Source organism: Lampetra planeri, chromosome 22 (genome assembly GCF_965212315.1).
Source record: "Lampetra planeri chromosome 22, kcLamPlan1.2.h2, whole genome shotgun sequence".
Lineage (NCBI taxonomy): Eukaryota > Metazoa > Chordata > Hyperoartia > Petromyzontiformes > Petromyzontidae > Lampetra > Lampetra planeri.
Window position 1 is genome coordinate 8853842 of NC_136128.1, and position 12303 is coordinate 8866144.

General features: G+C 52.1%; 1 protein-coding gene across 3 annotated transcripts in view; it reads left to right on the forward strand.

Moving 5' to 3' along the window:
- The window catches only part of LOC144724980 (extracellular sulfatase Sulf-2-like), a 64695-nt gene that overhangs the window by 31252 nt on the left and 21140 nt on the right, over positions 1 to 12303 (forward strand). For 2 of the 3 annotated variants that reach the window (XM_078604349.1, XM_078604350.1), the window contains exons 8-11: positions 2836 to 2967; positions 3452 to 3514; positions 4533 to 4656; positions 10500 to 10863. In XM_078604349.1, coding sequence (XP_078460475.1) covers positions 2836 to 2967; positions 3452 to 3514; positions 4533 to 4656; positions 10500 to 10863 — 683 coding nt within the window. Of the gene's footprint in view, positions 1 to 2835; positions 2968 to 3451; positions 3519 to 4532; positions 4657 to 10499; positions 10864 to 12303 lie in introns of those variants that run through there. The other variant, XM_078604351.1, reaches the window with a different exon arrangement.

The window sequence follows — 12303 nt, forward strand, 5'->3', positions numbered from 1 at the left end:
CCAAGAATAGCATCTACAGGGGCTCACTGGGGCTCCCTCTAATGCCAGCAGTGATGTGAGCGAGCAATTGCACGGCTGCGCCTTGAGCTACCGAACAAAATTTGTTTCTCATTTGTGGGGGAATAGTAACTTTCCGCAGCACAAATTTATTTTCTTCATATCTTGTTATGTTGTCACAATAATTATTGTGAATCATAATAGATAATTAACTCTTCTAAAGCGCCTTTCATCCAGGGATAACAAGGCACTCTACAAACAAAGACAAACATGATAATTGGTTCTTTACCCTTCTATCTGGCAACAAATGGCAAATGAGGTTCCCATAGTGTAAAGACAAACATCCCCGTATAGCCTTAATCGACTGTTGGGGCAAGTGATGTTAACGAGCACTTATGAAGGCCAGAACGGCACACGAGGGGGTGAGTGGCCAGCACAAAGCCCGGCCGCCTTTGTTTCTCTAGTAGCGAAGTTTACACACCGCATCAGGTACTCGTTTGAGGCTGAGTCGACCTAGGGGAGGTCCAGGACCGGTTCAGATAATCATCACTGGTGTTGCCCGTGAGCGGGAATAGAACTCGGGTAGCCGGGTTCGTAGCGCGGTCCGTCAACCTCGACACTACCTCTCCCCAAACACACACAAACGCATGCTCACACCACTACAATCCAACCCAAAATCAAAGGTTTCAGGAAATAGAAAAGGCCTTTAGAAAGAAGTTGCGTCTCGAGGCGCGGATTTGAATGAAACGAGGGGGGGAGTCGGCAGAGAGAGCGTCCAGTGGCAGTGAAATCCACAGCCTGGGGCCACACAGATCTTTTTTGAAAACAACACCTTTACACTGTGTTTATTTTTCCTGCGACCACCACCACCACCGGAGCGGTAAACTCTTTACGTGAACAAAACGTGGTTCCGGTTGCCTCGACCTTTCGCTAAACGATGGCGGTGGCTCGGGAACGATGTCAGTGGCTAAACGATGGCGGTGGCTAAACGATGTCGGTGGCTAAACGAAGTCGGTGGCTAAACGATGATGGTGGCTAAACGATGTCGGTGGCTAAACGATGGCGGTGGCTAAACGATGTCGGTGGCTAAACGATGTCGGTGGCTAAACGATGATGGTGGCTAAACGATGATGGTGGCTAAACGATGTCGGTGGCTAAACGATGATGGTGGCTAAACGATGATGGTGGCTAAACGATGTCAGTGGCTTAACGATGTCGGTGGCTTAACGATGATGGTGGCTAAATTATGATGGTGGCTAAACGATGATGGTGGCTAAACGATGGTGGTGGCTAAACGATGGCAGTGGCTTAACGATGTCGGTGGCTTAACAATGTCGGTGGCTAAACGATGATGGTGGCTAAACGATGATGGTGGCTAAACGATGATGGTGGCTAAACGATGGTGGTGGCTAAACGATGGCAGTGGCTAAACGATGATGGTGGCTAAACGATGATGGTGGCTAAATGATGATGGTGGCTAAACGATGTCGGTGGCTAAACGATGTCGGTGGCTAAATGAAGTCGGTGGCTAAACGATGATGGTGGCTAAACGATGTCGGTGGCTAAACGATGATGGTGGCTAAACGATCTCGGTGGCTTAACGGAGTCGGTGGCTAAACGATGATGGTGGCTAAACGATGGTGGTGGCTAAACGATGTCGGTGGCTAAACGATGTCGGTGGCTAAACGATGATGGTGGCTAAACGATGATGGTGGCTAAACGATGATGGTGGCTAAACGATGGTGGTGGCTAAACGATGTCGGTGGCTTAACGATGTCGGTGGCTAAACGATGATGGTGGCTAGCCAATGGCGGTGTCTCAGCGGCGGCGTGGTGGGGATTACCGCTGACCTCGCCAGGCGACCCCAATTTGTCCGCGGGATATCGCGAGAGAAGGGGATAGGTGGGACGGCTGGGATTTAGCCATGCATCTTCTACCCATTTCACTCTAATCTTAATGAAAATGCCGGCAACCACCGACCGCGGGAAAAATTGCTGCCCCAAACGAAGGTTCCTGGGGAAAAAGAAAAAAAAGGTCTAATCTGCAAACGGAACTCTATTGAAACACGTTTTTTACAGGAAAGACAGATGAAGGGCACTGAAAATCCTTAGACGAACAGGACATGAAAAATTTGTATTAGGTGAAGGTAAAGGCGGAGCGCTGCAATGTCTTGCTCACGCCACTGCTAGCTGAAGGGGCCTCCACTAGGGGGAGCTCTAGAGAACCAGTCTGAAGGGGTAAATGTTGGCCTACTCTTCCATGCTGGCCAGTCGTCTTGGAAGAGGCGGGAGTAACCGACACTTTACCCCAGCACACGCGACCTGCCGTGTAGCCCACGACCGCTGCTGGGTGGACAGATATGGAGGGGGTTGGGGAGGATTTAAGAAACCTGCACCATTGTTTCAACCGCCACGCACGGGAGATTGAATCAAATCGGCGACCTTTGATTTGCAAGTTCAGCGTACTGACCGCGTTCTGACGACACTCGACGTGGCCATCAAAGCCGCGGACCTCCAGTGACTCGTCGTGCACTGCGTTGCGTGTGAACTAAACGTGTGCCTGGTGCGTGTGCGCGTGCGGGGAGCGGTAGTGCGGCGGTTAGCGCACCGCGCTACGAGCCCGACGCCCCGAGTTCGATTCCCGCTCACGGCCAACACCGGTGACGATTATCTGAACCGGTTCTGGGCCTCCCCTGGCGCTGCGTGCAAAGGCTGCTGGGCATGGTGCCTGGCCGCCTGCCTGCGCATTACCGGCCTTCACAAGTGCTACTCGCCTACAGTCCATTAAAGGCTACACGGGGGGGGGGATCCTTGTCCTTGCTTGCGCGTGCGTGAGCAGCGTCCCCCAGATTGCGCTCAACATCGACCTGGCACCGACGATGCTGGACATGGCCGGCCTGGACATCCCCGGCGACATGGACGGACGCTCGCTGCTCAAGCTGCTGCGACGCAGCGACCGCCCGAGCAACAGGTGGGCGCGCGCTCACACAGCGCACCACGTCGAGCGGAGTTCAAAGGTCGAGCGTGCTTGAAGGCGGCAAAAGAGTGAGGCTCGGGGATTTGTTAAAACAGTGCGGAGGTCAAAGGTGGCCAATGTAGACATACATGCATCTCGACGGAGGACAACAAAAGCCCTTCTTGGATCGAGCCCACAAACAATAACGTGACCTCGCCATGTCCCACGTTCCCTAAGCAGCTTTGGTCAGTCAATCAATCAATCCTTTCGTGGCAAAAACTGAGGCATCGCTGATTGTCCCACTTTCACGGGGTTGTGCTCTGGAGGAGCGAGTGATTGAGAGGGAGGGGGGGTTGGCGGGCGGGTGGGCTGGTGAGCGAGAGGGTGGGTGAGCAAGATTGTGAATGAGCGAGAGGGTGGGTGAGTGAGATAGTGAGTGAGCGAGCGAGAGGGTGGGGGAGCGAGTGTTTTGGTAATTGTCGCTGTGTTTTCTTTCCAGGTTCCGTTCTGTTGGTGTGAAAAAGCCGATCGTTTGGAGAGACTCATTCCTCGTTGAAAGAGGGTAAGTTCTGTGGACTCCGGCTGGGTATGACTGCTCATGTGTTCAGACGGATCTTACCCTTAGCCCCCTTCAAGTTGTGAGCTTGACTGAATAAGGCGCAGCCCTACAATCGCTTGCTCATGCCACCGCTGGCAGATGAGCCTCCTCTATTTTGGCCCACTCTTCCAATGCCGGTCAGATTTCTTGGAAGGGGTGGAATACCCACACTTTACCCCACCACACGTGACCCGCTGTTCGGCTAATCTGCCAAAGTTACGCCGCTGGGTGGACAAAGGCGGGAGATCGAATCGAAACCGGCGCGACCTCGTAGATTTGACGGGCGTCGTTTGATTCCACGCTGCAACATCACAGTGCAACGCGTTTGCGCTCGGCGGGCTCCCAGTTCGCCGTCATGAGTGGTACGTGTGTGTGGTGTGCGTGGCGCGTGCGTGTTGCCTGTGCGGTATGTGTGCGGTGCGTGTGCGGTGCGTGTGTGGTGCATGTGTGTGTTTGTGCGTGTGTGGTGTGTGTTTGTGTGTGTGTGTTGCGTGTGCCGTGCTTGTGGTGCGTGTGTGGTGTGTATTTGTGCGTGTGTGTTGCGTGTGCCGTGCTTGTGGTGTGTGTGTGTGTGTGTGGTGTGTATTTGTGCGTGTGTGGTGCGTGTGTGGGGTGTGTTTGTGCGTGTGTGGTGTGTGTGCCGTGCTTGTGGTGCATGTGTGGTGTGTGTTTGTGCGTGTGTGGTGCGTGTGTGGTGTGTGTTTGTGCGTGTGTGTTGTGTGTGCCATGCTTGTGGTGCATGTGTGGTGCGTGTGTGGTGTGTGTTTGTGCGTGTGTGGTGTGTGTGTGGTGCGTGTGTTTGTGCGTGTGTGGTGTGTGTTTGTGTGTGTGTTGCATGTCCCGTGCGTGTGGTGCGTGTGCGGTGCGTGTGTGGTGCGTGAGTGTGTGGTGCGTGTGTGGTGCGTGTGTGTGTGGTGTGTGCTTGTGTTGTGTGTGCGGTGCGTGTGTGGTGCCTGCGTCCCTTGCTCCCATGCCACCGCAGCAAGATGCTGCGTAAGAAGGAGGAGGGCACCTCGCCAGCGACCAACCAGCTGCCCAAGGTGGAGCGTCTCAAGGAGGTGTGCTCGCGCTCCGAGTATCAGACCGCCTGCCAGCAGCCAGGGCAGGTGAGTGCGTGTACGTTGGTGTATTCGCACGCATTGGAGCGAGTGCTCTTAGCGTTCACTTCCCTCTGCAAACACGGCGGCCCGAGTTCGATTCCCACTCACGGGCAACACCAGTGACGATTATCTGAACCGGTCTTGGGCCTCCCCTAGGTCGACTCAGCCTGAAATGAGTACCTGGTGCGGTGTGGAAACATTGCCACTAGGGAGACAAAGGCTGCCGGGCGTGGTGCTGGCCACCCACCCCCTCGTGTGCCGTGCCGGCCTTCATAGGTGCTCGCAAACAGCACTCGTCCCAACAGTCTGTTAAGGCTCTACAGGGAATCTTTGTCTTTGTCGTGTGTATAAAGCTGATCTCACCATCGAACAAAACTTGCGCCCCGTTTTCCCATGCGCTTCTGCGGCCGGCTGCAATGCGATGCACCTTTAAATCACCTAGATTGAAAACTAATTTCTGCAGAACTGCTTGTGGCCCCTAGTTTTATTTTCCTCCCCCCACACCTCCGATGAGCACAGTTGGCTACGAACGGTTGGCTATGCCGCCAATAATATCTGTTCAATAACAAGTTTTGCACAGACTATGCCACGTGGTAGTGACTGTGTGGGCAGTGTTCATGTTGTATCACGGATCTGAACCAGTAGCGGAAATTCAACATTCCTATGGGCTGGGGTGAGTCTCAGGATAGGAAGACCACCGTTGACTTCCCGCTGTCCTTGTGAGCGAGAGAATACTGTGCATGTTCCAAGATGACGTTTTAATTATAGGTTAGCGGCACTGATTTTCTGAACCTCACTGCCATCGTGAGTTGAGCTCACACAGTCTTCCAACGGCAAGCCACGCGCTCTAACCACTGCACCGCTCTGGCAGAGGAGATGTAATGAAGAGGTCATGTTGATGTTTGTCTCAAGCATCAAGTGCGAGTGGTAATACAGAATATTTGTATTGGCTGCCAGAGCCCATTAGAATCGGAGCACGCTTCAAAGTTGAACGGTGGATAATGAGGCGATTTAATCGAAAACACATTGCAATTAGCGGAGTACGTTTTAAAACTCCATATTCATTTGGAGCGTGCGCGCGTGTGAACGGCACTCCGCCTAACCTAGGGCAGGCCCCCGTGTTGACTGCGATGTCGACAAGCCGCCCCTTTTCGCGACGTGCGGGGCACGCGCACACGCGCGCACGCTGTACGACTCATCACCCCTCAAATTAAATGAAATGTCCCCGCCGCGCCGATAATCAAACGCCGCTCTCTCTTCTCCTACCGCTGCGGTCTCGTTGGATATAAGCGTCCATCTCGACCATCGTCGCATAATTTTTTAACCGTTCATTAAATCCCCCCCCCCTTCCCCTTGTGAGGTCGATCGTGGTGTCCTTAGCGCCGGTCCCCCTTGCACTCGTGGGGTCATTTCGGACAGCAGCCAGAATTAAGTGACCCACATAGATCTGTAGCTGCCTCCATAATGATATCTGCTTACCCTAGCGTGACTGCTGATGCCGCCCGGATCTATTCTAATCACGTGCCCTCGTCACCTCAGTTTATCACTTTTTGACAAGCGCCTTTTCCGCTCATTAACGCACTACAGCATTGCCCTCATGCCGTTAATGTGTCGCATATGTTGCCCCATGATGCATTGCCAATCATCGGTGGCGCGTGCTTTCAATTTGTAATTTAGCGCCTTTGAGTTTGGGGTTTGTGGGTCATGAAGAGACGCTCGTTTGTCCGCGGGGCAGTGAGCTGCCTACCAAAGCAGTGCAGCAAGTAGGTTGCTGACTTATCTGCGATAAGTTGAAACATGTTCCCCGTGCACCTGTGGATTTTCCCCGGGCGTTCTGGTTTCCTTCCACACGAAGCACGACAACTTATAATAAATTGGTTAAATATCCGATGAAAACCCTTCCTGAAATTTGGTCTCAAGACTTGCTGAAACCTTCCCGGGTAAATCCAGAAAATACATTTTAAAAAATCGCATCTCACATTTCCACTCTGGTCACGAATAAACCGGAAGACCACCCAATCGCATCCACATGATAATTCTCAACGCATCAATAATTCGGTATCGGTCCAGCTTACATGGCCATATGAAAACAATGCCTTTTATGTACCCAGGGTTAGGCCAGGCAGGTTCTGCATTTGGATGTTTGGCTGTGGCCGGTGCTATTAATGAGCGTGTCACAAAGCGGGAGGAAACTAGAGTACCTGGAGACAAACCACTCGTAAAAGAGGGGAAGACCCTTCGATTAGCACAGTTGGCTATGTACGGTGCAAAATAAGTTCAACATTCATGCAACATAATCATTCATAATCAACGTTTTTGGGTTTAGATTGCGTTATTTATAAATGTGTCGTAACCCTCCACCACCCGACATTCTGGCTAATTGCCCGATGATGCTGGATGCAATTACCAGCGAAACGTCGTACTCAAATTGTAAATGTTGTGGTTTCACGCTTCAACACACCGGTGGGCTAAAGCAGTCAACTTTTTGTCTTTTGTCAACGTGACACTTATTTACTGATTGGCCGTGTCGGGTGGTGGAGGGTTACGACACATTGATTAATAACGCGATCTAAACCCAAAAAGTTGATTATGAATAATATTGGTCGCGAAAGCCTACGTGTTAAACATTCATACAACACCCAAAACTCCTGCACAGACAGATTCAATACACTGCTGGACTTCCACCTCCAAGCCACCTCGCAGCCCAAGCCTACACCAGCCGATATCCCCAGGCATTCTCCTATTCAAGTACGAATCAGGCTCGATCCTGATTCATAAATGATTTTCGGGTCAGGCCACGTAATGATCTGGGACAAAATTTGTGTCAAAAGATCCGCCACCACCGCCCACTGACACGGCGAAACACATTTAATTGTCACGTTGTGTAGCAAGCGTTTAACAAAGCGCCAGTTACAGTATTATTGTTTCACCTCCCGGAAACCAGAAACATCATTATCTTTTAATTGCTACATTTTGTCGTGAGAATTGCAATCATAATCTGCCCGCCCTTTAACTGCCGGCCGCGCGTGACAACCTAATGTGTTCGGCTGTGTCGGGCGGTGGAGGGTCTTTGAACACACATTTAGCCAGGTCTTTACATGGCCCGACCCAAAAGCGAATTACGAATCCTGTCACTGTCTGCGACAAGACCCCCATCACGCTTCGGCTCAGTGCAGCTCGGGGAGTCTGCGATATACCACGAGGTGAGGCGCAATGCGTCGGGATTTTAGTGGCGGTGGCTTCGCCGCGTACTCGTGCGGCCCAGACGAGCCAAGACGAATGCAAACTCCGTTTGATGTGACAACGGAAGGCCGCCCCCCCCCCCCCAACCTCTTAATGGGTGACTCGAGCAGCTTGAAAGGGTCACATTGGCACGAGCCCCGCATTTAGATTTGCACCAGCCCTGGCAAAAAATAATAGGGCCTGACGCGGTTAGTGCGTCCTAATGGGAGACGTGCCGACTCAGTGGCAATAACAGCCGGCGCATCTGCGCTCGTGTTTCGCCCTGCAAACCTTTACTGTCGCTCACGCGATTAACTAAACCGACTTCGGGGGAGTGCTTACGCGTTGTCTGTTTGTGTCTTTGTGGTTGCACCTTGATAGGAGAGTGGATTTTAATAGTTGTGGATATTATGGCAATTAATCAAATCACCCCCCCCCCCAACAGCGGATGCATGCGAACTTATATTTTAAAAAAATTATTTTGTTAATAATGTCATTGATCCAGAACTCACTGTGAGGTAGCGGGAGGGTTAATTAGCACCCGTGCTTAGTTTAGCACCTAATGAGATTACTACCTTCATCGCTTTTGGCAGTCGAACCGCACTCGTAATAAGGGATACAGAGCCAGAGCTAGGCCAGGTGGCTCGTTTGAGCTCACACCACGTCAGCACGCTAAAGCGACACCATTGAGCTGAAAACCTGCGTTTGAATCTGGGTTTCAGCAGCCCGAGATTAAACACACATTATCGTAAATTATGTTCGTAATTTAACGTAATTAAATCCCTCTTTGCGAATTCAAACTTTGGCTGCGATGTGATAGACAAGCGACGAAACACTCCGTGCAAGGCTTATAAAAGCTGCGTGTCTAAGTGTTGATGAATTTAAAAAATATATCTATTGCAGGGGCAAGGAGATGCACTGCTCGCTGCGAAAGTTCCCTAAACAGAAATGTCTCCTTCTGACGACACGGTGCCAATAACACAACTTCAATATCATCGAGAGAAATATAAAGATAGCAAAGGGTAAAGGCGCGGCCCTGCAAATGCTTGCTCACGCCACTGCTGGCAGAAGGGCCTCCACCAGAGCCAGCTCTGAACAGCCCCTCTAGAGGGTGTTTGGGCCTGCTCTCTGATGCTGCCCATACCTCGTGCAAAAGGTGGGAATACCCCACATTCTAACCCCACCCACACACGACCTGCCAACCATATGCGGTGAACCCATTTATACTTCTGGGTGGACAAAGGTGGCGTGTGGAATTCCATAAACCTGCCAATCGTTTCAACTGCCGGCGACCTCTGGAATGTGCCCTAGTGACCATTACAGCCATGACAGCGGCCTCCAGCGACTGTGCGGTGCACGCGAGTCCATTAAATGAGGCGTAAACTAATACAAAACAACACGCGCGTGATACAATCCCCGTATCGTCGGCTTAAGAATCAACATCAATCGATGATTCGATCTGCCGCTTAAAGCCCGAACACGTAGTGCTCAACGAGCGGTTAACTGCTACACGTACGCTCACGTGGGGGGGGGGGGGGTATAACGCGTGCATGAAGGACCACAGTGTCCGATGTTTGCCCGTGGAACGTCCCGCGAGAGAAGGTCATTGTAGTGTCGTGGAGTGTCGACGGCCGTCGCGTTCCTCTGCCAAACGTCTTCCCGACAAGGGTCGCTTCGTAAACCGCCATGGGAGCGGCTAAATCTGGTCACCCTGGAAGTCTGATTTTGAAACTAGGGCGCAGCAAACATTAAATCTGAAGCACGCACAAAACATTTTTACTTTTTTTCCGCACACTCTCCGGGGAAACGATGTGGCATTTGCACGGGGCCTGGCGCCAAGAATCTATGTATTCAGCTCACAGAGATTCTTTGTGCGGGACGGGGTTTTGCTTCATTCGTCGGGGTGGAAAGTCACATTTGGTACGGGGATTCGTAAATAACTTTCTTGCCAAGAGCAGAGCGAAGACACAGTGCAGGTAGAGGGATTTTTAACAATGCCCGGCTGTGATGAACCTGTGGTCAAAGATAATCTCTAACCAGGCCATTACCCAGCGTGTCGAGTGTCATTGCCCACCATGCCAAGCACATGTACGTGGATGTACACATTAGTGATCGGTTGCGCAATCCAAAACCTTATCGCTCTCAAGATCGCGCGACTTAATCATCGCCTGCGACTGCTTTGTCCACATCTTAGTGAGAAGTTACGCAAAAAGGGCGTGGCTAAATTGTGTGGCCAAGCCCTTTACAGCAGAGCCCCCGCCTCTTATCTGGGTATCTCTACCCCCGACCCCCACCACTCGCCCCTACATCAGGATTCAAACAACCAATCATAACGAGCAAATGTGCACCTGATGAAATACATCGCTACAAATCACCAAGAAGGTCGCTTGAATGTCTCTCTCTGCTGCGCCTCTGATTACCTCCGACTAACACGGCTGGCTACGTACGGTGCGAAAGAAGTCCACCATGCGCTCAACCGGCTGGGCAACTGCTCGCCACCGGTTGCAGAGACATCCACGCTCAAGCGATCCTCCAGCACGCGACCGCGTCGCGGGCGTTGAGCGAACCCCGTAAACGTGCACCAAACTTTCAGGGTGACCTTTCTCTTTTGCGCACGCGGCCGGCAGGAGTGGCACTGCGCGGAGGACGCCGTGGGCCGCCTGCGCCTCCACAAGTGCCGCAGCTCGTTCCCGGGCCACGAGCTGCCCGGCGCTCGCCCCCCTCTCCCGCACGGAGCGCTGTCGTCCCGGCGGTCTCGCAAGCTGCCCCGGCACGCCGGCACGCTGCCGCAGCCGTGGTGCGTGTGCCCCGACGACGGCGGCGGCGGCGATGACGACGATGACGACGGCGGCGACGGCACGAGGGGCGCCGGCGGGGAGCCGGACGACGTCTTCGGTCGCGGAAACGCGGCGAGGTTCGGCAAAGCGCTCGGACGGAAGCACAAGAAGCGACAGCCTCCTGCTGCTGTCCAGGGCGCGGGGAACTCTCTCCGTGAGTTGCCCCCCCACCCACCCACCTCACCCACCCACCTCACCCTCCCCAACCTGCATTGTGCGTCTGTGGTCTTGCTGAGTCAGGGAACGCTGCGTCGTCGGCAGTGGTGCACGAGCACGGATGACAAAAACGAATCGGCGATAACGCTGCCTTCGAAATAGAAAATGAGAGCACATAACGGGCAGGGTTTCGGGCAATGTCCATTCTTCACAGCGCACACAGAGAGGACACTCTGTGTGTCCTCTGAAAAAGGGCCATTGTCCGAAACATCGCCTATTATATATTTTATCTTCATAAGGAGGGAGCGAGCACAGGTGATGAGCAGCCGCTCCGTTTGTTCTCTGCGATGTTGAATCCTTGCCTGCCAGCGTTGGCTGTTTTGCAAGGGTTCCATAAACTTAGCCGCTATCTCACGTCTGCTCTGGCATCTGCTGGTCGCTCTCGGCAGTACATCATTTGGCACGCAGCCCGCTCGTTAGGCTTATCAGCGATTCACGAGCTCGGTGATGAATAACCGAGACTCGCTGCTCAGAAATGTTGCGTGTAAGCATCGGTTATAATTTATACTATCGATTAATATTCTTATTGGTTACATCTCATGAGAATGAGATGCTAATGTTGCCTTTAGGCTAATGGTACGCATGAAGGAGACGACAACATGAGATGAGACGGGACAGAATGAAATTGATTGCTGGCACCAGATTGGGAGAATACATTGAATCGTGGGGTAGGTGAACTCTGACCTGGACATGCTTCGTATTTATACGTCTAATTAATGAACTCGTCTCTGTTCCAGCATCGTCGTGCAATGAATCCCAGGTGTATTAAAAAAAACCGTTAGGCCTATAACATGGCCGGGTGACTCAAAAGTCAGAGTGCTGGGCTTGCACCGCTGATCCTAGATTTAAATCTGGCAGCCATGAGTCGATGGTATTATACCAGTAGGAAAAAAAAGACCCATCGAAATTTGTCGTTTCAAATTTGTCTAAATGCCACCTCTAAAAAATGCAATTCTAGGTTTGACTATCGTGGGACAAACGTTACTCGCAGAGTGGGTGGGAAAGTGCTGCCCCCTAGTGCTGTCGCCTGATGAAGCTAGTTGTAATTACTGGCGAAACGTCGTACTCAGATTGTAAATGTTGTGGCTTGGCTCTCCAACACACCGGTGTGCTCTATTAGTAATGCATTGGCATGTTTTGTTTACGTGACAAACCTTACTAATTGGCTGTGTTGGGTGGTGGCGGGTTTAACGAAGCATTTTCAATCTTCGCAATCTAACCCAAAAAACCTGTATTTATGGGTCTCAAGAGGTAGTTCTGTGAGATCCGCTTCCTCAGGCTATTCTCGCACATGAAGGATTCCGTTTCTTTGCAAGAGATCCCAATGGATTATTTTTCACGTGACGTGATGCTGATCGCGCAATCGGGATACAAGTGG